At 39.7% G+C, this 25,968-nt stretch overlaps 4 protein-coding genes across 6 annotated transcripts; 3 read left to right on the top strand and 1 right to left on the bottom strand.

Moving 5' to 3' along the window:
• Positions 1-1,527: 1,527 nt before the first annotated feature.
• LOC137748041 (uncharacterized) lies at positions 1,528-2,436 on the bottom strand. Its single transcript, XM_068488144.1, has one exon. It carries the CDS (start codon positions 2,434-2,436, stop codon positions 1,528-1,530), a length of 909 nt encoding a protein of 302 aa, XP_068344245.1.
• A 2,926-nt stretch (positions 2,437-5,362) lies between these two features.
• On the top strand, positions 5,363-8,187 carry LOC137748424 (uncharacterized). Of its 3 annotated transcripts, none has more exons than XR_015954015.1 (2): positions 5,363-6,692; positions 7,045-8,187. XR_015954015.1 is itself a non-coding variant. In XM_088681060.1 (2 exons), exon 1 carries the CDS (start codon positions 5,478-5,480, stop codon positions 6,627-6,629), a length of 1,152 nt encoding a protein of 383 aa, XP_088537186.1. In that variant the 5' UTR covers positions 5,363-5,477; the 3' UTR covers positions 6,630-6,668; positions 7,041-8,187. The 3 variants fall into 3 exon arrangements, 1 of the variants encoding a protein (XP_088537186.1); XR_015954018.1 differs by lacking the exon at positions 7,045-8,187 and adding an exon at positions 6,880-7,023; XM_088681060.1 differs by having other exon boundaries at positions 5,363-6,668; positions 7,041-8,187.
• A 1,423-nt stretch (positions 8,188-9,610) lies between these two features.
• Positions 9,611-10,288, top strand: LOC148698348 (uncharacterized). Its single transcript, XM_088700531.1, has one exon. The coding sequence runs from the start codon at positions 9,611-9,613 to the stop codon at positions 10,286-10,288; it is 678 nt and encodes a 225-aa protein (XP_088556657.1).
• A 13,228-nt stretch (positions 10,289-23,516) lies between these two features.
• Positions 23,517-25,618, top strand: LOC137748869 (transcription termination factor MTERF8, chloroplastic-like). Its single transcript, XM_068489055.2, has one exon. The coding sequence runs from the start codon at positions 23,620-23,622 to the stop codon at positions 24,802-24,804; it is 1,185 nt and encodes a 394-aa protein (XP_068345156.1). The 5' UTR covers positions 23,517-23,619; the 3' UTR covers positions 24,805-25,618.
• The last annotated feature ends 350 nt before the right edge of the window (positions 25,619-25,968 follow it).

The following is a 25,968-nucleotide window of genomic DNA, read 5'->3' on the forward strand; positions in this document are numbered from 1 at the left end:
GGTAGGTCACATTTGGAAAATAAATATTATGAGGTCTAACAGTCGATCCGGAAAATATTTAGCTTTAAGAATTTGATCTGGTAATGTATTTGGATTAAGCATAATTCGCCACCCAATGTTTGCTAGATAAGCTAGGTTAAAGGCCAATAAGTCCCTAAACCCTAACCCACATGCCTTCTTGCTTTGCTTCATTTTCTGCCATAAAACCCAGTGCATGCCACCTTTATCCTTATTCCCCCTCCACCAAAACTTAGCAATACCTGAACCTCTTCCTCCTCAGCCCTACAGAAAATTACCTCATCATCTGCAAAGAATAAGTGAGAAAGAGGCAACACAACATGTGCCACTTGCACTCCGTGTAAAACTCTTGGCTCCTCCTTCGGATGTAACAATGCCGAGAACCCCTCAGCACAAATTAGAAAGAGAAATGGGGACATAGGATCTCCTTACCTCAACCCTCTCTGTGGCTAAATGCACCCAGTAAATGCTCCATTAACCAACACATTGTAGGACACTGTAGTAATGCACTCCGCAATTCGATGGAAAAACTCAAATGGAAAACCCATAGCTTCCATCATCGCTAATAAGTAACTCCATTCCACACGAACATAAGCCTTCGCCATATCCAATTTCATTGCCACTGAAACCTCATCTCCATCTCAAAGTGGATTAAGCAAATGTAATATCTCATGCACCACCAAAACATTATCTTGAATCTGTCTCCCAGTCACAAAAGCCGACTGATTTGCACTAATAAGCTATGGCATAGCCATCTTCATACGAGTTATCAAAAGCATTGCACTCACCTTAGAGACCACATTACACAAAGATATCGGTCTTAGCTGAGACATCATTCGCGGACTAAGCACTTTCGAAATTAGAACCAAGTGAATATGATTCAATTTCCGTAATAGTTTCCCAGAGAACCAAAATGCCTTCACCATATCCACAGCATCCCAATATTCATGGTAGAAACTACCCATAAAGCCATCTGGTCCAGGCGACTTATCAGCTGGTATTTGAAAAACAATTTGCCGCACCTCCTTTTCCGATATAGGTCGCAAAAGTTGGCTCTAATCCGCTGCCGTAAGCCTAGTCTCAACACATTCCGTAATCTCTAAGACTCTACATGAGCTACACGACATGAAAAGGTTTTGAAAGTAGCCAACTGCAATCGCATCCACCTGAGATGGTTCGGTGCACCAAACTCCCTGATCATCTTCCAAACCCAGTATTTTATTACATCGACGTCATTTCACCGCTTGAGCATGGAAAAATTTAGTATTTTTGTCCCATTCCTGAATCCACTGAGTTCATGATTTAATCCTCCAATTCCTCTATTCCTCCTTAAGCATCGACTTAAGCTCCACCTCCTTACGGCGAACATCATCATTTGCAAATGCCGGTGTTTTATAAGCCTGCCTTAGATCATTCTTCTAAGCATCAATACGAGATTTCGAGTTCCACCTATTAGATTTCCTCCATTCTTGCAATCCACGGCGAACCCATTTCAACTTTTCCACAACCCTAAAGGCATGCGAGCCCATAAACCCACGACTCCAATTTTGTTTCACAACCCCGCGACACTCTTTCACCTTGTTCATCATAAATAAACCGTCGCTTCCTAATCAACGTCGAAGGTTTCGTAGCCAAAATAAGCATGGCATGGTCAGACCCCTCTAAGACTTCATGCATAATTTTTGCCTCGAGATACACATCAACCCAACCACTCGTCGCCAACCCATGGTCTAAGCGCTGCTGTATAGGGCCTTCATCCTTGCGATTCCTCCAAGTAAATGGGTACCCCATAAAGCCCAAGTCAAGGAGCTTGTTACCTACACTAAAGTCACAGAAATTCCTCATACTTACCACAGACCTGTAATTCCCCCTTTCCTTATCTAAATCATCAATGATATCATTGAAATCCCCAATAAGCAAACATTTGTTCCTTGCAGCCTTAATCCGATTAGATAGCATTCGCCATTGGTCTTTCCTCTTATTATCATTCGTACTCGTGTAAATCGCGAACAACCTCCAATTCTCATTTATTTCCCCGTCACATATACCAACCTCAAGGAAAAAATTTGCATATTTAACCAGTAAAACATAGTTCCTCCAAAAAATGCACATACCACCAGCAATTCCCCTTGGTTCAACAGCATGCATAGAATCCATCCCAAGCCTTCTATTCAAATAAACATAGTGATTACTTCTATTTTTAGTCTCCAACAGAATCACTATGTCGGGGGTATGAAGCTTATTTTGCTCTAACAGGTCGTCAATTGTCAAGTCACGCCCGATACCCTGACAGTTCCATTCATGGGGACTTGGGAGACCCCTTAAGGCTGGTCTTCTCCGCCTCAGACAACAATGATTGTTTTGGTCGGTTCCTTTGAGGTTCATAACACTCAACAGGTTCCACATATTCCACCTCATGTGTAACATCCCACATCACCCAGGGGAGTGGATCTTGTAAGCCTTATATGTATATTCCCCATCTCTACCTAGTACGAGACCTTTTAGGAGCTCACTGGCTTCGGGTTCCATTAGAATTATGAAGTTAAGCGAGTAGTGCGCGAGAGCAATCCCATGATGGGTGACCCACTGGGAAGTTCTCGTGTGAGTTCCTAGAAACAAAATTGTGAGGGCGTGGTCGGGCCCAAAGTGGACAATGTCGTGCTATGGTGGTGGAGCTGGCCCGGGTTGGGATGTGACAATTTGGTATCAGAGCCTAACCCTAGCTATGGTGTGCCGACGAGGACGTCGGGCCCCTAAGAGGGGGATTGTAACTTCCCACATTGCCCATGGGAGTAGATCCTGTGAGCCTTATATGTATATTCTCATCTCTACCTAGCACGAGGCCTTTTGGGAGCTCACTGGCTTCAGGTTCCATCAGAACTCCAAAGTTAAGCGAATTGTGCGCGAGAGCAATCCCATGATGGTTGACCCACTGGGAAGTTCTCGTTTGAGTTCCCAGAAACAAAACCGTGAGGGTGTGGTTGGGGCCCAAAGCAGACAATATCGTTCTACAGTGGCGGAGAGGGCCCGTGATGTGGTGGGGCCCGGGCCGGGATGTGACATCATGAATAGGCATTTTCCTTCATTTTTGGTTCTTCATCACTGCCTCAATAATAGAAACTAGATCAAAGGGATCATCCTCAAAAATCTCAAAACCTCCTTTCACTTTTACACGTTCGGTATGCACTACCAAGTCTATTCCCTTGCCTCCTAAGTCACATTTCCCACCCTTCCCAGTTTGTGCTGCAATATCTAAGTCAATCTCCTTCCCGTTCTCCTGCGATACACATACAAAGTTAATCCATCCATCCTCCTCCAGCATTCTGTGAAAGACCACATCCACTGATTCATCCGTAATCACACCCCCCGAACCGATTAATCTTGCATCATAAGCCTTTTCTCGACTTTTCCTTGCTTCCTCCTCATTCACTCGTTGACGACGAATTTGTGCAGCAAGGTTAATACCCTTTGGCGCATGATGGTGCATAGCACTTCCAACCTTGCTTAAGGATCGTCCCGTGTTAACCACTCTGTCATCCATCCGCCTACTACTAGCAACTCCAGGTTGGACCCCACTATCCCCAGAAGTAGCTGGAGTCCCTGATACTATGGAAGACTCGCCATTCATTTTCGATCCACCCCAATCAGTACTTCATACTATCCTTATCTGTGCCAAACTAACTCGCCCCCTATTTGAAACACCTGATCCACCGCCTCGAAAACTGAATCTCAATGAGTTACCACGAAGGTCCACCTCTGCATCCAAGCCTGATACTCGAAAGTCTCATCCAGAACCACCGAATCCATCCCAGCCTCTCTATCGTCCTCCAAATTATCCCGACAAGCTCTCGTTGTATGCCCCATAAAGCCACAAATAAGGCAATATCGCGGTAGTGGTTCATACTTCAAATCTACCCAAATCCTTCCATCATCCGAAAAATGCACAAACATCCCACGCATGAGAGGTTCACTTACATTAAATCAAATTTTCACACGAAAGAATCAACCAATGCAATCACGACTGACCGACGTATCCACCTTACGGACAGTACCCACATTCCGCTACCACCACAGTCATACTCAATGGGGGAACATTGTGAATTTGCACCCAAAAAAAGCCCAAGAGAATGCAGTCCAACGATTAAGACCATTTCCCGTTCTATCAGCCACCATCACTAGGTCATTCTTAAAGGTCGAAGGCTGATCCGCATCCACCACTTTTTCCAAATCATGTTGCCCGACAAACCTCGTAAAAAATCTACGGTCACCATTATCACGGATAGAGACACCCTCTCTTTTGTGCCAAAGCGACGTGAAACAATCTATGAAGGCTTCACCATTCACATCCTTAGACATCAGAACCTTTGTAACCATGGTATACTGAAACCCTAAAACACTCCATCAGTAGCCTTCTTATCAATTGCAATTCCATTTTGTTCCTTATCAGTCAAACGAAGGTTAGCCCCAAACCGGGATCCCAACTGCTTTACCTCTTGCCTTTCGCGATCCAACGCCATGCTAGCAACAGGACCACGATGTTGCACAACGTCCTTCCCTCCTAAACTCGCCCCCCTACGCACATAATTACCATGAGGGAATCTCCTTTGCAGCAAAACCTAGCCCTTTTGTGCACTATCAGAACCCTTTACAAATGCCCCTGATCGTGAACCTCTCGAAACTCCTATGCACCTTGCCGCCATCACACCTCTAGGGTTCCAAACGTGAATCGCCAAACCAAACCTCTGACTTTCTCAGAGCAACTCCATGTGGCTTGAAAAAAAAAAAAACTCTAAAAAAGTTGCTTAAAATACACTTCAAAATCTCATCAATTCTCTCAAATTCCTGAACTTTTTCAATTTCTTTAAAATCAATTTCTAATTGAATACACCTTAAATGTTATAAACTATTTTAAAATTCTAATTGAATACATCCGGATTTCTAAAGATTTTAATTAACTATCTTAAAATTCTAATGGGATACACTTTGAATTTTAGAGAATCGCTTAAAATCCTAATTGAATACCCTTAGATTCATTAAAAGAATTAAAATATCTCAAAGTCTCATTTGAATACACCCCCTTATATGAAATCTCAAAAAATCAACTGAACTCCCAAGAAATCCATGAATTTATAAATCCATTAAATTCTCTCAAACTCCGAATTGAATACATGTTCCGTAATCTATCATCAAATTAATTTGAAAACTCATATAAACAAAGATCTCACATTGCTCAAAAGAGGAATAATGTAGTTTAAATTCGTTTTTGATAAAAATGAAACTTAAAACCCCTTATATATAAACGAATATAAAACTATTAAATCATAGTAATAAATGACAACTTCCAATATACACTGATTGTTGAAAAAAAAGGGCAGTATTAGCCGGTAGGGTTTTGGGGATTTCCCGATAGAATTTGATCGTCATCGGCTTAGTTGCTTCCACTCTGCTAACACGCTAGTATGCTGCGAACACTCAGATTATGCTATTCGCAATCTTCCAGCATAGTTGCTGCTTCCAGAATCACATTCTTTGTTCAACATCCGATACTCCGCAGACACTTGAGCTCGGAAATCTCAGAAATCCAACCCAATTTCACAATCAATTACCTCATAAACTCATGTGGGTTGTCCCCAAAAGGTGCGATTTCAGCATCCAAGTGGTTCGAGTTGCAATCCCCAGAAAGAGCAGACTCCGTCTTGTCCTTCCTCAGAACCCATGGATTCTCCGAAATCCAGATCTCGAAGATCCTCAGGTCATGCACACAACTTCTTAACTCCAATCCGGAGAAAACCCTTTTGCCAAAGCTTGAGTTTTTCAGGTCGAATGGAGTTTCAAGGGAGGGCCTTGGAAAACTTCTGGCAAATTATCCTCGGATTTTGAGTGTGAGCTTGGAGAAACAGATTGTACCCACTTATAAATTCCTTAGGAGTATGATTTCTGAGAAAAATGCCGTTTCGGTTTTGAGCCGGGGCTCATGGTTTATCTATTCCAAGAATTTGGTGCCAAATCTTGAGATGTTGAGAGAATCAGGTATGCCCCTACCCTGCATTTCTCTGTTGCTTGCTCGTCAACCCACTGCTTTTGCACTGAAGCGTAAACTGCTTGTTGAGGTTGTGGATAGGGTTGAGCAAATGGGTTTTAATATGCAAACATCAACTTCTGTGCATGCAATGTGTGTATTATTAGTGCGCTTTAACGATAGTAACTCGGTATGGAATCGAAATTGCGAAGTTTATAAGAGGTGGGGTTGGTCTGAGGATGATGTTCTCTTTGCTTTCAGACGGTACCCGTTCTGTATGAATAAGTCGGAGACAAAAATAGCGTCAGTAATGGATTTTTTAGTGAACAAGATGGGATGGCCGCAGAGATCAATTGTCAAATACCCGACTGTCATGGGTCTCAGTATGGAGAGTAGAATTATACCAAGGTGTTTGGTCGTGAAAGTTTTGGTGTTGAAAGGATTGATAAAGGAAATTGAAAATGTGGGTTTGAGTTCGTTGTTGGCACCTGCGGAGAAGTGTTTCTTGGATAAGTTTGTGTTCAGATATATAGATGAAGTACCTCAATTGTTAAGCGTGTATGAAGGAAAAGTGGAAATCCAGGATGTATGATGTTGGTAGGAGCTGCAGTACTGGTCATTGTCATTGGTAGCAGCTAGCTTTTGGCCCAGTGTTGTAAGTTCGTTCGTTAACTACTGTTTTACTTATGCCAACACACTCTTCATATTTCTGTAGAAATAAATTCAGCTGTTAGTCTTGGCCAAAGAAAAACAAATACTTGTTTGTTTTGTGTTTGCATTCTGCTGCATAGCTGCTTTAGCTGTTTAGCTCTGCTAACCTAGTAATTTTCTTCCACGAACAGCTAGCCAGCCTTGGTTTCAGCGGGCAGTGGCTGCGTAAACTATCATTGTCATTATCTTTGTGTTAGCCTTGTTAGCGTTCAGTTTATGTAATGCTTGCTTATTCAAAAACAAAAATGAAGCTTTGACAAGATGTGTTATACTGATTCGTTAGAGTTGTAATGCAGAGTGGAGGAGTTTGGATTTGAGATAATGATTCAAATTATGAATAAGACTACAAATAATACTTGTGATTGGCTTCACTAGTTGACTTTGAAGTGATTCCCCATCTGTCTGGTGCTGTCGCAATCTACATATAGGCTGGCCAAGGTGCTGCAGAAAAGTGAACGAGGAAGAGAGCAAGAGATTTTGCCTTACAAACACCATTAAAACCAAGTAGAAGAAAGTAGATGGCGGGCAGTTCCATTAAAAGTTCATGTTTATTTTCTGGATTACTGGTTGGAATAGGACTTCTAAAGCTAGAGATAGTTCATCAAACTAAACATTGAGTCGTCCATAGTTTGAATGGCGAAATTGTGTTTCCATGCCTGAAATAAAGTTACTGGGGGAAGGAAAAACAGGTTTTGGGCCACACCGTTTAGTTGACTTGTGTTAAATCTGATGCATATTTGAATTATATATTTCCTTGGAATTCCATATCCATAGGAAGATAAGGACTGCAATGCAAGAGTAGTTTAGATTAGCAGAGAGATGAAGTAGCCTCAGGCGTGCCACTTGTATGACCCGGAGTCCGGACTCCAAGTGCATTGCTCCTTATAACCATTTTGACTTCCAAATCTGTTGTGTTTTGTGAACATGTCTTCGATGATTACCAGTTCTTTCATCTAGCTGCGGAACACGTTGATAAGGATGTGTTAGTTTTGAATCCGATATATATAATAGCTTAGAGCAGCCAGTGAGCAGAGAGCATTTTCCAAAGTATTTTAAGAGAAGAAAAACCTGTTTTGTAGCCGTTTGTTTTTAGAGAAAAACTTAGTTTTTGATCATTGGTTTTTCCTACACTTATGGATGTGCCTTGTGATTTTCGTAATTGATTGATTTAAAAAATCATTTCATTTCATACATTATGCGTGATTGTATTAGTATCTTGCAAAGTTAAAAAGGTGATTGATGACCGCGTAAGTGTTGTGTCACTTCCACTTGAAGATTGAAGGGAGATCAAATGGCAAAGTCGTGGAGACAGAACTGCACTTTTTGAATTGATTGTTGGACACAAGTTGTAAAATATTGAATCCAAAATAAAGAGGGTAAATTACATTTTATCCCCTCAGGTTTGGGATCAATTTCAATTCCTTACAACATCTTTAAAACATTTCAATTTCAAACATTTACTTATCATTTTTTTTCAATTTCATACATCCGTTAGAAAATCTGTTAAGTTAACTGTTAAGTGATGATGTGGCAAATATGAGATCCTCATTTGTGCTAAAAAAAAAAAACAAAGAACCCAGAAATCCCCTTCCCACTTCGTCTTCCTCACCCCAAAGACACACACACACTCTCTCTCTCTAATCACCTTCTTCTTCCTCTCTCTCTACCTCACCTTTCGCCACCATTCCCGGGCCTAGAAGGCCCAGCCCAAGCCCGCTGCTGACGTCCAGTCGGGTCGCCATGGCCTGCAGCAATCTATCCCTTCTCACCTTCTTTCTTCACCTTCTCACATGAACGATCTGCCCAGCAAGTTCACCGTTCCACCGATCGATAGCTTTAACCCAAAACCCAGAAATCAAATTTCCACAATTTCCAGAAACCCAAAATTCAAAATTTGATTATTCGAATTGCAAAAAAAAAAAGAAGCCAAAAGTGCTTACTGTGCAGGAATCGCAAGGGTCGAGCTCCAAGGAAGAGTCGTCGGCGGAGAAGCCCTTTTGGGCATTGATAAAGGAGTGAGCTTTATCTAAGTTCATCTAATCCAGCCATTTGGGGATGATGTATTGATCAAATTTTGGTTTGACTTGATTTGTATTTGGTGATTTGAATTTTGTTGAAGTTATCCGAGATTCTTGATGATAGGGTTCCTTTATTCTAGGGTTTATTCCTGGACGTGCTAATAACCCTCCTACACTTGAGGGACAAGTTTGTTTGTTTTCTGTTTTGACTTAGTCGATCACCACGATTCTAGGGCTTGTTTATCGTGGGTTGTTATTTCACTTTCCTGTTGATGTAAAGCTATATAATAGCTAGTTGTTGTCTTTGAGTTTAATAAGAATACTCTCGAGTTTTATCAGTGCAATACACTTTGTGTTCACAAAAGCTTTACGTTAACCTAGTTCAGTTTCAACATCTGGTATCAGAGCCCCATCACGGGGCCTGACCAAAAATCTGCAAACACAGTTGTGTGAATAAGAGAACAAGAACATGACATCCGAAAATAGCTTTGTGCAACCTGCCATTCCGAGGCTCGATGGGCACTATGATCACTGGAGTATGCTTATGGAAAACTTTCTGCGTTCCAAGGAGTATTGGAATCTGGTGGAGACAGGAATTACTACAGTCGCAGAAGGAGCTGACTCTAGTGATTTGCAGAAGAAGGCACTGAAGGAACTGAAGTTGAAAGACTTTAAGGCCAAGAACTACCTGTTTCAGGCCATTGATCGTTCAATCCTGGAAATGATCTTGAAGAAGGACACGGCGAATGACATATGGGATTCCTTGAAGTAGAAGTATCAAGGGACAGCGCGTGTGAAACGTGCTCAGTTGCAGGCACTTTGAAAGGAGTTCGAAGTATTACATATGAAGACTGGAGAAACTGTCAATGATTACTTTGGAAGAACACTCATTATAGCTAATAAGATGAGGGTGCATGGAGAAAGAATGGAAGATATAGTGATCATTGAAAAAATTTTGAGGTCTATGACTTCAAAATTTGACTATGTTGTTTGTTCGATCGAGGAGTCGAATGACTTGGATACTTTGTCCATTGATGAACTTCAGAGCAGTCTTCTTGTGCATGAACAAAGGATGAGTCGGCATGTGGTGGATGAACAAGCTCTCCAAGTAACCACTGGAGTCCAACAAGGAGAACGAAGTGGTGGTCGTGGCTTCTATCGTGGAAGAGGAAGAGGAAGAGGTAGATTTGGGTTCGACAAGTCTATCCTGGAATGCTACAATTGTCACGAGCTAAGGCATTTTCAGTGGGAATGCCCTAAGAAGGCTAAGGACTCTAAGGCTAATTTTGCAGAAACAAAGGAAGAAATGCTGCTAATGTCGCAGGTGGATATCAAGGAAGCTGAGATGGAGCATGTTTGGTTCCTTGATTCTGGGTGTAGTAACCATATGTGTGGTATCAAGGAAGCATTTATTGAAATGGATGCCAATTTCCGAGAGTCAGTCAAGCTGGGAAACAACTTCAGTCTAGTGTGCAAGGCAAAGAGAAAGTGCGAATGGAAGTGCATGGGACCATGCATGTGATTACAGAAGTCTTCTTTGTACCTGAATTAAATAATAACTTGTTGAGCATCGGTCAACTACAAGAGAGGGGACTTGCAGTGCTAATGCAACATGGCAAATGTAAGATCTTCCACCCTGAGAAAGGTCTCATACGTGAAACTGATATGACATACAATAGGATGTTTGCCTTGGTTGCTCGCTGTCCAGTAAAGACACAAAGTTGTCTCTCCTTGACAACTACAGATCAGGCAGATCGCTGGCATTGTCGATATGGACATTTAAGTTGGAGCGGATTGAAGGTGCTACAACAGAAGAATATGGTTGAGGGGCTGCCAAAGTTCAAAGCTTCTCAGAAAGTGTGTGAAGGCTGTCTCGTGGGGAAGCAGCATCGTGACTCTTTTCTTAGGGAAAGTGTGTGGAGAGCCTTGAAGATCCTTCAATTGATACATGCTGACATTTGTGGTCCCATAAACCCAATCTCAAACAGTAAGAAGAGATATCTCATAACTTTTATTGATGACTATAGTAGAAGAACTTGGGTTTATTTTCTGGTGGAGAAATCAGAAGCTTTTGCAGTGTTTAAGATGTATAAAGCCAAAGTGGAGAAGGAAACAGGAGCATTCATAAAAAGTTTGAGGACGGATCGAGGAGGTGAGTTCACATCACATGAATTCACAGATTTTTGCAATGAGAATGGCATTCACAGACAGTTGACAGCTGCCTACACGCCTCAACAAAACGGCATTGCTGAGCGAAAGAATCGAACCATCATGAATATGGTTCGATGTATGTTATCAGAGAAGCATATTCCGAAGACTTTCTGGCCAGAAGCAGTGAACTGGGCAGTACATGTGTTGAATCGAAGTCCAACCCTTGCTGTGAAAAGCAAGACACCTGAGGAAGCATGGAGTGGGCGCAAACCCTCGGTGGAGCATTTTAGGGTCCTTGGTTGCATCTCTCATGTGCACGTACCTGATAGTAAAAGAGTGAAACTTGATGACAAAAGCATCAAATGCATACTGTTGGGGGTAAGTGAAGAGTCTAAAGCTTATAGATTGTTTAACCCTGTCTCAAACAAAATTATTATAAGCAGAGATGTGGTTTTTGAGGAAGATCAACAATGGATTTGGGATGAAAGTCATGAGGAAGCTATATTAGCTGATCTTGATGAAGAAACAATTACAGAAGATGAAGGAAATGAAGAAGAAGATAAAGAAGAATCTGAAGCTCATGAGTCGGCTGATGATAGCTTCTTTGAATCAGAAGATGTCACAAATGAAGGCAGTGCACCTCAAGAGGGACGAGCTCGAAGGCCACCAATTTGGATGAGAGACTATGACACTGGTGAAGGTTTCTCTGATGAAGAAAATATGAACCTGGCTCATCTAGCCTTGTTTACTAACGGCGATCCCACTACTTATTGCGAAGCCATGAAGAGTGAGAAGTGGAAACAAGCAATGGATCGAGAAATAGAAGCAATAGAGAAGAATAATACATGGGAGTTGACTGACCTACCATCAGGAGGAAAAATCATTGGAGTAAAGTGGGTTTTCAAGACAAAACTAAATGAAAATGGAGAGGTGGACAAGTACAAAGCTCGGCTTGTTGCCAAGGGGTATAGCCAACAGTATGGAGTAGATTTTTCTGAAGTATTCGCACCAGTGGCACGATTGGATACAATTCGAGTGGTTATTTCCCTTGCTGCACAAAGGAGTTGGAAGATCTATCAACTCGATGTCAAATCAGCTTTCTTGCATGGAGAGATTAATGAAGAAGTCTTTGTTGAACAACCACCTGGATATGAACAGAAGGGAAGCGAAGCCAAGGTATATCGTCTCAAGAAGGCGCTGTATAGGCTCAAGCAGGCTCTCGTGATGAAGGAGGAGCAAGAGTAGATAGCACATTTTATAAGCAGATGGTTGGAAGTCTTATGTACTTAACAGCTACACGACCTGATCTTATGTACACCGTAAGCCTAATCAGCAGGTATATGGAGTATCCTACTGAGACTCATGTGATGGCAGCCAAACAGATTTTAAGGTACATAAAGGGCACTGTTGAGTTTGGGGTATTCTACAAGAAGGGAGGAGATGAAGGGATTATCGGCTATACAGACAGTGACTATGCTGGTGATCAAGATGACAGAAGGAGTACGTCAGGCTATGTATTTATGATGAATTCAGGAGCAGTCTCATGGTCCTCGAAGAAGCAACCAGTGGTCACTTTTTCCACCACTGAAGCAGAATTCATTGCTGCAGCTTCAAGTGCGTGTCAAGTAGTGTGGTTAAGAAGGATTTTGAGTAGTTTGAATTTGAGGTAAACTGGTCCGACAGTGGTTTATTGTGATAATGTCTCAACCATTAAGCTTTCAAAGAATCCAGTAATGCATGGTCGCAGTAAACATATAGATATACGGTTTCATTTCCTTCGAGATCTTGTCAAAGATGAGGTGGTGGAGTTGCTGCAGTGTTCTACGCAGGAGCAGATAGCAGACATAATGACGAAGCCGCTGAAACTTGAAGTATTTCAGAAGCTGCGAGATTTAATGGGTGTTTGCAAAATGCCCTAGAATAAACTGTATATCAATGATATTTAGTTTAAGGGAGGATGTTGAAGTTATCCGAGATTCTTGATGATAGGGTTCCTTTATTCTAGGGTTTATTCCTGGACGTGCTAATAACCCTCCTACACTTGAGGGACAAGTTTGTTTGTTTTCTGTTTTGACTTAGTCGATCACCACGATTCTAGGGCTTGTTTATCGTGGGTTGTTATTTCACTTTCCTGTTGATGTAAAGCTATATAATAGCTAGTTGTTGTCTTTGAGTTTAATAAGAATACTCCCGAGTTTTATCAGTGCAATACACTTTGTGTTCACAAAAGCTTTACGTTAACCTAGTTCAGTTTCAACAAATTTTTGTGGCTGTTCATCTTCCTATCAAATCCGATGGCGATGGAAGTTCTTCATCCTTTCCGTTGTCGAGAAGGTGAAGAACGAAGGTGAGAAGGGAGATATTGCTATAGGCCATGGCGATCTGGTTGGATGACGGCGGCGGGTTTGGGCTAGGCCGTCTGTGGGGTGGGGAAGACGAAGGGGGAAGGGGATTTCTGGGTTTCTGTTTTTTTATTTTATTTTATTATTGTTTTAATATTTTAAATATTTTATTAAGTGTTTAGCTACGTGGCATAAATGTGGCAGTCATGTCAGCACAAGTGCGAATTCTATATTTGTCACGTCATCACTTAACTGTTACCTTAATAGATTTTCTAACGGATGTATGAAATTGAAATAAAATGATAAGTAAATATATGAAATTGAAATGATTTAAAGATGTTATAAGGAATTGAAATTGATCCTAAACTTAAAAAGGTAAAACGTAATTTATTCAAATAAAGAATCATCAACCAAAAATTCAAGAATGTACTTTTCACTCATTTTAGCACCAATCAGTGAATTAAATTTCGCGTAATTTAATTGATCAACCAAATTAATGGGTAGTTTGGTACAAAAATAAATGAAGAGCAAATTGAAGAAAAATGATCGGGAAAACAAATGATGAAGGAAAAAAGTGTAAATTTGAATGCTTGCAACTTCTGCGTTTGAACAGGCAATTGCACTCTATTTTGTTGTGAGGGTATTTAAGTCTATTCGCAACAAATATGGTTAGAATTATGACCACAACGATGCGCTTCAAGGACCGCAGGTCCTCAGCTTGATCCTCTTGGAGGCTGAAATCGCACCTTCTCGGGACAGCGTACTTGAGTTTATGAGGTAATTGACTGTGAAATGGTGGTTGGTTTCTGAGATTTCTGAGGTGAAATATCTGCAGAGTAGCAGATTATGAAGACGAAAATGCCTGCAAATATTTAAAGTCAGAAATCTCAGAAACCAACCACGATTTCACAGTCAATTACCTCATCAACTCACGTGCGCTGTCCCCGAGAAGGTGTGATTTCAGCCTCGAAGAGGGTCAAGCTGAGGTCCCCAGAGAGAGCAGACTCCTTTTTGTACTTGATCAGAAACCATGGATTCATTCTCTGTAAGCCAGATCTCGAAGCTTGTCGGGAGTCGCTCAGAACCAATATTGAGGTTTAAAAGAATCAGGTATGCCCCAATCATGCATTTCTCTGTTGATGCTTCAGAGTCCCGGCGTTTTTATGCTAAAGCCTAAAGATCTTGGTCAACTTGTGGATGAGATTAAGCAAATCGGTTTTAATCTGCTGAAATCAATGTCGGTAGAGACAATAAGAGCATTGTGTGGTAACAATAGGTCCATATGTAATCGAAATCGCCAAGTTTATAAGAGGTGGGGTTGGTCTGAGGACGATGTTCTCTCTGCTCTCAGGCGGCACCCACGCTGTATGACTGTTGGACGTTTTAGTGAAAAAGATGGGATGGCTTGGCCGTCGGTAATGATTGGCAATGGTGTTCCGTTGTTAAAGTTTTGTTGCTGAAAGGGCAGATGCAGATTGAAAATGTGAGTTTGCTTTCTGTGTTGGTGCTGTCGGAGAAGTTCTTCTTGGAATGGTTCGTGGCCAGATTCATAGAAGTGGTACCTCCGTTATTGAGTGTGTATCAAGGAAGAGTTGAAGTCCAGGATGATGATGTTGGTACGTAGTTTAAAAGGGTTAGAGAACAATTGATGTGTATGCAGTCAGTGGTGGCATCTATAGCTTTTTGCTTAGTATTTTAAGATGGAAATAATGGACGTGCGCATCTTTATTAATTTGCATAGGATGATTGGCATCTGCAGATCGGTCTTACACATATGTCGTTCCTATACCTTACTGCTAGGGACTGCAGCATACCCGTTTACCAGTAACTTTTACACTTAGCACGAAGGCATAGGCACAGGGTGGTATCCTATTATTGAATACCACAGAGTCGTGTATTTACTTATTCACGATATTGCTAACTTCTGCCATGCAGACTTATGTCATGGCTACTGGACAAGTTTCTGCTTTCAACGACGTAGTGTTGAATTAATCTATATATGTATATTCATTGATTTTCAAGCTTGATGATCTAAACTGATTCTGATATTTCATATGAGCTGCATTCTGGAATCACGCAAGTCTCAGATTGTTGTAAATCGTGATCTGGTAGGCTTCGGCACAAAGCACTGGCCAAGGACACGACAGGATGCTGTGCAATGCATTCTGCAGAAAGAGAGATTTAGTAATGGTGTTCATTTTTTACTGTTTTTGTGTCTTCCTTTTCCTTTTAGATGACCAGGTTTGAGCTGTTCACTTGTTGCAATTGCAATTTTGTATCATTTCTAGAAACCCGTGTTCATCGCGCTCTGAGACACCTGAAAAAACTGTATTTTCCGGGGAAAAAAGAGAGCTATAAGTAGGCCGTTTGCTATTGCTATGAGGGCTGCTCGCCTTTATATGGCTTGGGAGGGTATCAGTCATTCCTTCAGCTCTGTATAGATGAATTATATGGAGAAGTTGTTTGTTGATACCTTTCTTATTACGTCCAACTCCATCAATATGATCTGGTCTTGTTATGCTCGCTTCGATGCATTGAATGTTGTAAGTGTTATTTTTTTTATGAAAAGCAAATTTTGGTGCCCGCGTGGAAGTGCTTCTCGGTGAGCTTTGTTGCCAGATATATGGATGAAGTACGTTCTTCGGTAGAATGTGCGCGTATGCTGCTTCTCTTGTCCCTGTTCTGCTCTGCTAATAACGTATCCGGGTGAAGTATCATTGTGTCATTGTGATTCCCTTGTGTTAGCTTTCTTTGTGAGACCATAAGGATTGAGGGTGCAATTTATTTAACGCTTGTGTTATTTTGAAAAAACAAAACTGAGTCTTTCATAAGATTTGTAATGCAGATTCATTAGAGCTTGATGCAGACTCGTCTGGAAATTGCTTTTTGCGTAGATAAAATGCATCCGATTGCGTTCTGCACCTATAATGCAACCGTTTCATGTTAGAATCTGTCCGCCGATATATGGGAATCGATTAGGAGGTGGCTTTCTTGGCTTTCTTTTCATTAGTTTTCCTTTTCTTTTATTGCGAAGGAAAAGAAATAATCAACATATGTCGGTACCGAAGACGGAGAATGAAATCTAGGATATTTTGGACATATGAGAATTCTCCTCGGATCTTCTTTGTGAGGATCTTCAGATCCTCACATCTTATCCGTTCATCGTACATCGTGCGGTCATTTTAATTAGGTATTGTTTGTATTTAATTTTAAATTAAAAAAAATTCAAAATGATTGTGGCTGCACAATGTACGGTAATGGATAAGATGTAAGGATCACTAAGATTCTTACGAAGAGAGTCCGATTGAGATCCAAATCCATTTTGAACAGGCTACATTCATTTGTAAGCCGCTAAAAAGGAATAAGCCCAAGACTTGACAATCATGTCGTTCACATAGACCTTCATTTTTCTTGTGAGTTGTAATAAGTCGATATTATGCTATATATTTGACCCTATTCTTAGTTGTAATTTATTGGTTATTTAGGTGAGATTTTGATTCTTTAAATTATATTTCTAATATAGGACATTCGACTTTCTCTTGAGCATAAAGTAATTACATGGATGAATTTTGGAGTGATTCCAATTGGAGGATGTTCATGAGCCTTCAAGATGATTGTATCAAAGTTTCAGATTTTTCTACTTAGTCGTTTGATCGTGGCAATGAAATTAAGGCCCAAGACGTAGCTTTCCCAAATTGACCTTTTTGGATGTTTTAGATATTTTAGAGGTCAAAATGGCATACTTGTAGGAAGATTCCTTCTAAGGATTTGTAGGGGCGTCTTCAGCTTTCAAAAGAGACCTTTTAGGCCCAAATCGTAGTTGATTTGGTTGGTCAAAAGTTTTATTTTTTGAGAAGTTCGAATTTCAGTTTAAATAGGAAACCTTTTATTTGCTAGTTTATTGTTTTATTATGTTTCATAGTTTTATTCTAAGACCTTTTAGGGTTTTATTTTGAAGTAGTATAAATAAAGATATTTAGCCATTAGGCTTTTAAAAAAAGGGAGACGCATCAATTTAGAGAACTTTTGTATTTTTTCTTTCAAGGTGTATTCTATCCTTTTTCAATTTAAAATTCCTTTTATTTTATGGTTGCGCATAATTAAATCTTTGTTTGCTAGGGTGAGGCCATGAGCCTTAACATGAATATGTAGTCTTTATTCAATTGCTTATGATATTATTCATGCATACTTTGAATTATTAATTATTATGTTTAAACTGTCCCTATGTTTTAATGCTTAACTATCATTAAGATGTTTAGATAAGTAATCGGATACAATTCGATCAGAATTTCACCGTAGGATTGAGTATTGCTTCTTGTGGTTAATAATTGTAATTTCACCTAAGGCGAATATCATGCTCTTAGGGGTTGCGTGGTTTTTCAAAGGGTTTTCACAAAATTTAATGAGTCTTGCATGTTCATATTTGATCTGAATATCATAGACGGATTGCATGTTAGATATAAGTTATTGCTTGAATATCATGAGGAGAAGATGCATTAGGAAAACCTAACCTTCAAAGTTGCATATGTAATTCAGAAGTAATCCGTAAAACTACATAGAATTGTTAAGGTGACGGCGAAACCCTAGGCTTTTACAATTTGGTTTTCAAAAAAAAATCTTTTCCTTTTCTTTGATATTGCATATTTTCTAATCTTTTTAATTAATTTCGTTTTTAATATTTTAGGTTATAAAATCAACCTTTTTCAAAACCTTGTTTGAGCTACTATACTACGACTACCTTGTTCTTTTGCAAGTATTTTTAAGTGTTTTTATCCCTACTTTTATTGGTGGTAAAAATCCTACCAAGCTGCGACCAACCAAATCATTATCATAATTTTGTTGGTTAACAGTTGATCAAAGAATGTATGGTCATTTAGGCCCATTACCATCTTGCATAACAATTTTTGGAAAATCTGTTTCGTAAATGAAAACCAAAAATAGGAATTTCGATTTTTATGATTTGATAATGCTTTAGACAGTTAATTTGGTAATGAAAAATAGTGAAAATGTGTCTGGTAATATCTAAAAGTCAATACATATAAATTTGTGTGATAGTAATGGTGGTCATGGTGGTTGAGAAAAGAGTGGTGTTGGTAACAATGGTGGTTGGAGTGGTGGTAGTGGTGAGGGTAATGGGGTGGAGATGGTGAAGATGGTGGAGTGGTGGTGGCAATGGTGAAGGTAATGGATTGAAGAATGTATTGATGGTGGTGGTTGTGGTGGTGGTGGTGGTAATGGCAGTTGTAGCGGTGAGACAATATAGGTGGTGATGACGATGTAAAATATGGTAGTGGTGGCAGTGATGGTGGCGACGGTCATGGAAAGACGGTGGTGGTGGTGTTGTTGATTGTGGTGATGGTGAGACGGTGGATGTTGTTGTGGCATGGTGATGGCGGTGGAGGATATGGTGGTGTCAGTGATGGTGGTGTCAAAGATGGTCATGGTGGTGGTGATGATGATTGTGGGATGGTGGAGAAGGTTGTGTGGTGGCGGTGGTGGTGGTATACATAATTTTATTTACTAAACTCTAACTTTGTTTTATAATGTATGTTTTATGTTCTATTATTTTGAAAATTATTCTTGAAAGACAGAGGAAACATCAATTTAATGTTATACAGAACTTAGGCTAAATATTGTTTTGAGTTCATTTTTACAAAACAATATGTCAAATATTTTTTTACACGTTTTTTGTATCTGCAAAACAAAAAATTGTGTTTAAAGCGTTAATGAACGAGCCATCACTTTTGGGTTTGATATCAAAGGTGGAGAAATGGATGTGATTTTCGTGTTATTTAATTTGTACCATTGATATCAAGTTTAATAGTGGACGATCATGAAATCCTTAAGCAATTCACTACTGGCCGAAAAGTTGAGTTTGATTCCATTTTTATAAGATTATAACTCTAACAAGAGAAATTTGGCTTGAGTCATATGCAATACATGACCAACTTTTTTATTAGTAGAATGATGGTGTTCGTAGGCTAAATAGTTAAATGTTAGAGAAAAAGCGAATCAATGTAGATCTTACCCGCATAAAGAGACATAAGCACAACTTTTTTCAATTATAGCAATAATGCACCATCTGAAAATACAACAACAATAAAGCCTTTTCCCACTAAGTGGGATCGGCTATATGAATCCTAGAACCCAATTGCGCTCAGTTATGTGTCACGTCTTCCGTTAGGTCCAAGTATTCTAAGTCTTTTATTAAAGTCTCTTCCAAAGTCTTCCTAGGTCTTCCTTTACTCCTTCGGCCCTAAACCTCAATCCTGTAATCGCATCTTCTAACCGGAGTGTCAGTAAGCCTTCGTTTCACATGTCCAAACCACCGTAACCGATTTTCTCTCATATTTTCTTCAATTTCGGCTACTCCTACTTTACCTTGGATATCCTCATTCCTAATCTTATCCTTTCTCGTGTGCCTGCGCACCCAACGAAGCATTCTCATCTCTACTACACCCATTTTACGTACGTGTTGATGCTTCACCACCCAACATTCTGTGCCACAAAGAATTACTGGCCTTATTGTCGTCCTATAAAATTTTCCCTTGAGCTTTAGTGGCATACGACGGTCACACAACACACCGGATGCACTTTTCACTTCATCCATCCAGCTTGTATTTTATGGCTGAGGTCTTCATCTAACTCTTCGTTCTTTTATAAGATAAATCCTAGGTAGCGAAAACTATCGCTCTTTGGTACTTCCTGATCTCCAATCCTCACTCCTAACTCATTTGAGCTTCTGCTTGCATTGAACTTACACTCCATATACTCTATCTTTGACCAATTTAGGAGAAAACCTTTAGATTCCAATACTTCTCTCCAAAGGTTAAGCTTCGTATTTACTCCTTGTAGTGTCCCACATAACCTAGGAGAAAGGATCCTCTATGCCTTATATGTACATGATCACCTCTCATTGCAAGACACATTTTGGGAACTCACTGGCTTCGGATCCCATAAGAACTCTGAAGTTAAATGAGTTTGGGCGAGAGCAGTCCTAGGATAGGTGACCCCTTGAGAAGTTTTCGTGCTGAAACCCAAGAACAAATCCGTAAGGGCATAGCATAAAGCGGACAATATCTTACTATGCGGATTGGGATGTGACAATTTGATATCGTAGCCACTCCTTGGCCGGAAGTGTGCCGATGAGAACATCGGGCCCCTAAAGGGGGTGGACTGTAGTGTCCAACATCACCCACGGGAGAGAATCCTTTATGCCTTATATATACATGCTCAGCTCCCATTGCAAGACACGTTTTGGGAACTCACTAGTTTCGGATCCCATAAGAACTCCGAAGTTAAGTGAGTTTGGGCAAGAGTAGTCCTATGATGGATGACCCCTTAGGAAGTTCTCGTGCCAAAACCCAAGAACAAATTCGTGAGGGCGTGGCCCAAAGCAGATAATATCTTGTTATGCGGACTGGGATGTAACACTCATTCTTAAGTTTCATCTATCAACACTATATCATCTGCGAAAAGCATACACCAAGGAATATCATCTTGAATATGTCCTATTAACTCATCCATTACCAATGCAAAAGGGTAATGACTTAAAGATGAGTCTTGATGTAAGCCTACATTTATAGGGAAGCTTTCGGTTTATCCTTCATGAGTTCTTACAACAGTCCTTATTTTATCATACATATCTTTTATATCTTGGATATATGTTACTCGTACTTTTTTTTTCTCTAAAATCCTCCAAAGAATGTCTCTTGGGACCCTATCATTAGACGTGTAAATGGGTCGAGTTTAATGGGTTTGGGTCAGGTTGAACCCGACCCATTAATTTAATGGGTCACCCGAACCCAACCAGTTAAGCTAACGAGTCACCCAAACCCAACTCGTTAATCAAATAAGTCACCCGTTAACAATTTTTTTTTTTTAACATTTTGAATTCCAATACAAATTACACATATTTTAACCAAAATTACAGACATTAACTAACATCCTATATATATATATAGGGAATTGTTATTAGCACTCCAAAAATCTCATTCTACACTCCTCATAAGTGTATTTTTCTTTCTAATTATATAAAGTTTGAAGTGCTAAATGAGATTTTTGAAGTGCTAATAGCAATTCCCTATATATATCAAAGTGAAAGCGTTTATAAGCATAGAAAGTATTGATAGCCTTGCCAATATCATGAACGCAAGAGTACCTCCTGATCATGATCAAGAGAGTGTGAATAGTGTCAAACTTTCCCAATCATTGCGAACACATGAAAGAACCGCTACCACCAGCTCTGACGAGGCTGCTATGCCGCATTGATCGAGCTTCCTCTTCATCTCAGAGCCCAGCGACTCGCTCTGTAAACTTAAGATGTTGACAATGCTTTTCACATCTCGAGAAAGACCCGAATCCAAGACTCCCAACTCAGTATCATCATCATCTTCTGCGTTTAGGTTTGCGCAAAAGCTAAAAAGCTAGTTTTTCAAAGATGCCTTTTGCTGCTTCTGTTTTTTTGCTTTTTTCACCCAAAACTGTGGAAAAAAAAAACTAAAGTTGGAAGTTTACCAAACACCAAAAACTTTCCTAGCTTTTTTCATACCAGCTTTTTTTTAAATTACCTCAACCCCAAACCATACCTAAAACTAATAGCATTAAACTCATGTGCATTTAGTCTCTAGCCTCTCAAGAGTATAAGTCCAATCCTAAAAGAACGAAAAATATGGATAGCCTACCCAATTGAAAATTCTTGACTCCGCTCTTGTGAGCAGGACTGCTTCTATGCTCATTTGTTAAAATATGCATCCACTCAACAAAATCATAATCCTTGACTTAATGAATCATAAAGCACATAACTTTACCTACTAAATCGACATCCACAAGAGTTTCCTACACTCGCAAAATACCCTTATGAACTAACAATCCAGAATTACCACACAAACCAAGAAATTAAATTACTTTCCACACACACATGCACGGTGACATATACAAATCAGTCAGAATATAACACATTATAGAACACAAACAAAGAAAAAAGGGTTTTAGCCTTTTTAGAGAGAGAAACTAGAGAGAGAGAGAGGAGGTTGTGTCTTGTCGTATCATGTAACTTGCAAGTTGCAACAGGTTTTTTATTTTTGCTCTTTTGATTGTTTGTTTTGGTGAAGTGATTTTTTTTCTTACGATTTTTAATTTTAATTTTATTTGTTTTATGATTTTGTTTTCGCTTTTTGTGAGCTAGAACATTTTAGGATAAAATGATAAACTAGAAAGAGAGAGAGAGAGAGAGAGAGAGAGAGGAGGTTGTGTCTTGTCGTCGTGTAACTTGCAAGTTGCAACAGGTTTTTTATTTTTGCTCTTTTGATTGTTTGTTTTGGTGAAGTGATTTTTTTTCTTACGATTTTTAATTTTAATTTTATTTGTTTTATGATTTTGTTTTCGCTTTTTGTGAGCTAGAACATTTTAGGATAAAATGATACCGGTTTTATTGTATTATTGAGGTCTTCAATTCAAAGAAGTTTCTAACAAAACTAAGAGGTCATTGGCCTAAACTAGTTATAATCGTAATAGTAGATTTGAGAACGAGACAAGTTCGAGAATAAGCAAAGGAATGCATCAAAATCTTAAAATCTTTCACACTCAAACTCACATTCTAAAGTCAAAGGAATTCCATTCGTAATGAAAAAGTCAAACACTTTGAAAATTGACATTTGTGAAAATCTACGTACACAATCTTGAATATAGCGAACGGGATGACACTCATCGATAATAAGTAATATCGACTCCAGCAACAAATATATTGTTACAACAAAATAGACCTAGGAGAAGCTAGTAACACACCGATTCAAAATTAAAATGTTCATTAAGAAATACTCACAAATAATCTCACCAAGAAGGCATTTATTAACGAAAAAGAAAAAATAAGACAAAAAATAGATATGCAGCAAGGCATAGGAAAATTAAGTTGGAAGGCATGAAAATTAGGGAGGACTGTCTTTGTAGGATAAAATTGATGAGTTTGAAACTTAAAGAATCAAATTGATAACTTGTTAAAAACATAAGACCATCTTTAATGGAGATGTCAAATATGTCAAATAGAATTAAAAGATATTTAGGTAATCTTCAATAGACATGCGATATATGATGTGACATGTGAATCATTTGACTCCTTACTTTCTAACTGTCTTTTTTACAACAAACAAAAAATGAGTCAAATATATTTAATTAAATTTTTTAATATATGAGTCTCATTAACATCTAATAAAATAATAAAATAAATATTTCACAAGGAATAAAAGAGAATTTGGCACTCGTAAGGAAAAAAAAACATGAAATGCTAAAACCCTTTGCACGGAAGAGCCGGCGAGGTTTTGGATTTTCCACCTCAAATTGATCGGTGCCGGCGGCGTCTAACATGGCAGCCCTCTTCAACCTGAAGGCGGGCAGATTGGGTTATTCACTTTTTTCCAAAACTAAAAGATTTGTTGGTAGGGTTGGGGATCTAAAACCCTCGCATTTTCCTCTTCAAAATCTGCTACTGTGCAGACATTTCACCTCAAAACTCTCAGAAACCCACCACAATTCCACAGTCAATTACCTCATAAACTCATGTGGGTTGTCCCCAGAAGGTGCGATTTTAGCTTCTAAGTGGGTCAAGTTGCGATCTTCCAAAAGAGCAGACTCCGTTTTGTCCTTTCTCAGAAACCATGGATTTTCTAAGACCCAGATCTCCAAGATGGTGAGGACGTACCCACACTTTCTTAACTCCAATGCGGAGAAAACCCTTTTGCCGAAGCTTGAGTTTTTCACTTCGCTTGGAGTTTCAGAGGAGGACCTTGCAACAACTGTGGAGCATGAACCGATGCTTTTGGCAAGAAGCTTGGAGAAACAGATTCTACCCACTTACAATTTCCTCAGGAGGATGATTTCTGGGGGAAAAATTACTTCAGTTTTCAGGAACTGCTCGCGGGTTTTCTTGGAAGGCCACTCTAAGAATGTTGAGCCAAATATTGGGATCTTAAGAGAATCAGGTATGCCCCAATCATGTATTTCTCTGTTGGTAGCTCATTTTACCCAGGCTTTGATGCAAAACCGTAAAAAGTTTGCTCAAGTTGTGGGTGAGGTTAAGCAAATGGGTTTTGATATGGAAAAATCAATGTCTGTGATGGCTATAAAAGCTTTGAGTAGTGCCAATAGTAAGTCCATATGGACTCGAAATTGCGAAGTTTATAAGAGGTGGGGTTGGTCTGACGATGATGTTCTCTCTGCTTTCAAGCGGTACCCATGTTGTATGACCAAGTCGGAGAAGAAAATAATGCAAGTCATGGAATTTGTAGTGAACAAGATGGAATTGTCGTCGCAAATGATTCTTAAAGCCCCTGTGACCATGGGTTACAGTTTGGAGAAGAGAATTATCCCAAGGTTTTCGGTTGTGAAAGTTTTGATGTTGAAGGGATTAATGGATGAAAACGGGAATCTAGGTTCGGTGTTGTGTTTTACGGAGAAGCAATTTTTGGAGAGATTTGTGACCAGATATCAAACTGAAGTCCCTCAACTGTCGAGTGTGTACCAAGGGAAAGCTGCAATTCAGGATGTATGAGTACAGATGAAAATTGGAGAGATTGCAAATTCCAGCCACTTGATGCAGCACTACAACTGGTAGCAGCTTTGGCATTGTATTTTAAGGGTATGTCTTGTATACTAAAAACTATTCCCTTAAACAATGTTCTAATTACATGAGTGTGACGTGCAATTCAGCTTCTCTCATTTGACAACCATCGTTGATTGTGGTGTGGTTCAATTCAATCTATTACGAAGTGCAGTGAATAAAACTAAAAATTTCATTTAGTTTTTGATCGGTTAATGGCAACAGCAAACAGTATGCGTGCTTGTGTGCATTGGTTTTACATCTCATTGTGTCTGTGTCTAAGATATCAATGGTGGTCTGCAGTATAGTGTCCTCCGCAGGCGGCTAGCCTTTTGCAGTCGCTATGGCTGGGTTAGTATCATCCTGTCATTATTATTCCCCTTCATCGGACTTTGGGGTAAGGAAGGGGGCGGCAATTTAAGTAACGCTTGTCTTATTAAAAAAACAATGCAGTGGTTGTGGCTACTGTTTGGGTTCTTCAGGGGACACAGGATTGAGCTGATCTGATTTGTAACGTTGAGCCGCTTGGCTACTGTTATCTGTGCGGATGAGTGAATCCATGTGAAAGCCCTTGGTGGTTCTTTTTAAACGGATGTCACCATGTATTGCATTCGGTACTGCAGGCGATGAGGGAAGAATTGCTTGTATATGATTTTCCTGCTGTTATCCTGTAAACGCTGCAAACTCTCGTTAGTCGCACCATGTAAGCATACATTGTTCCCTTGCTTTATTATGTTAAGGAGAATGATGGTCGTTTTGTTCTCTATTTTATGTGGATTAAGGTTTGACATGGATAGACTGCTGACATAGGTAACGCCGGTTGTTCTGTTCTCTTTTCTAGAACATTTGATTGCCAGAAATGACAATAAGCTCTTATAGTAAGATCATTTGCAGCCAGAAATAACAATCCTTGACCTGGAAATCTAACCCTTCCACATGGCTACTTATTTTCCTCCAAATTACAAATTACAGAATGAACGGGCGCGCCCACACGTATATTGCACAGAGTTGCAAGTTTTTTCATTCCTTCATCGCCACAATAGATTAGATCGAATGCCAATAGAAGCAACATATGCGTACAGACAATTCCCAGACGAACAAAGTCACGAACAATCA

The sequence above is a fragment of the Pyrus communis genome, chromosome 2 (assembly GCF_041283825.1).
Source record: "Pyrus communis isolate YQ-2024b chromosome 2, ASM4128382v1, whole genome shotgun sequence".
NCBI classification, from domain to species: Eukaryota; Viridiplantae; Streptophyta; class Magnoliopsida; order Rosales; family Rosaceae; genus Pyrus; species Pyrus communis.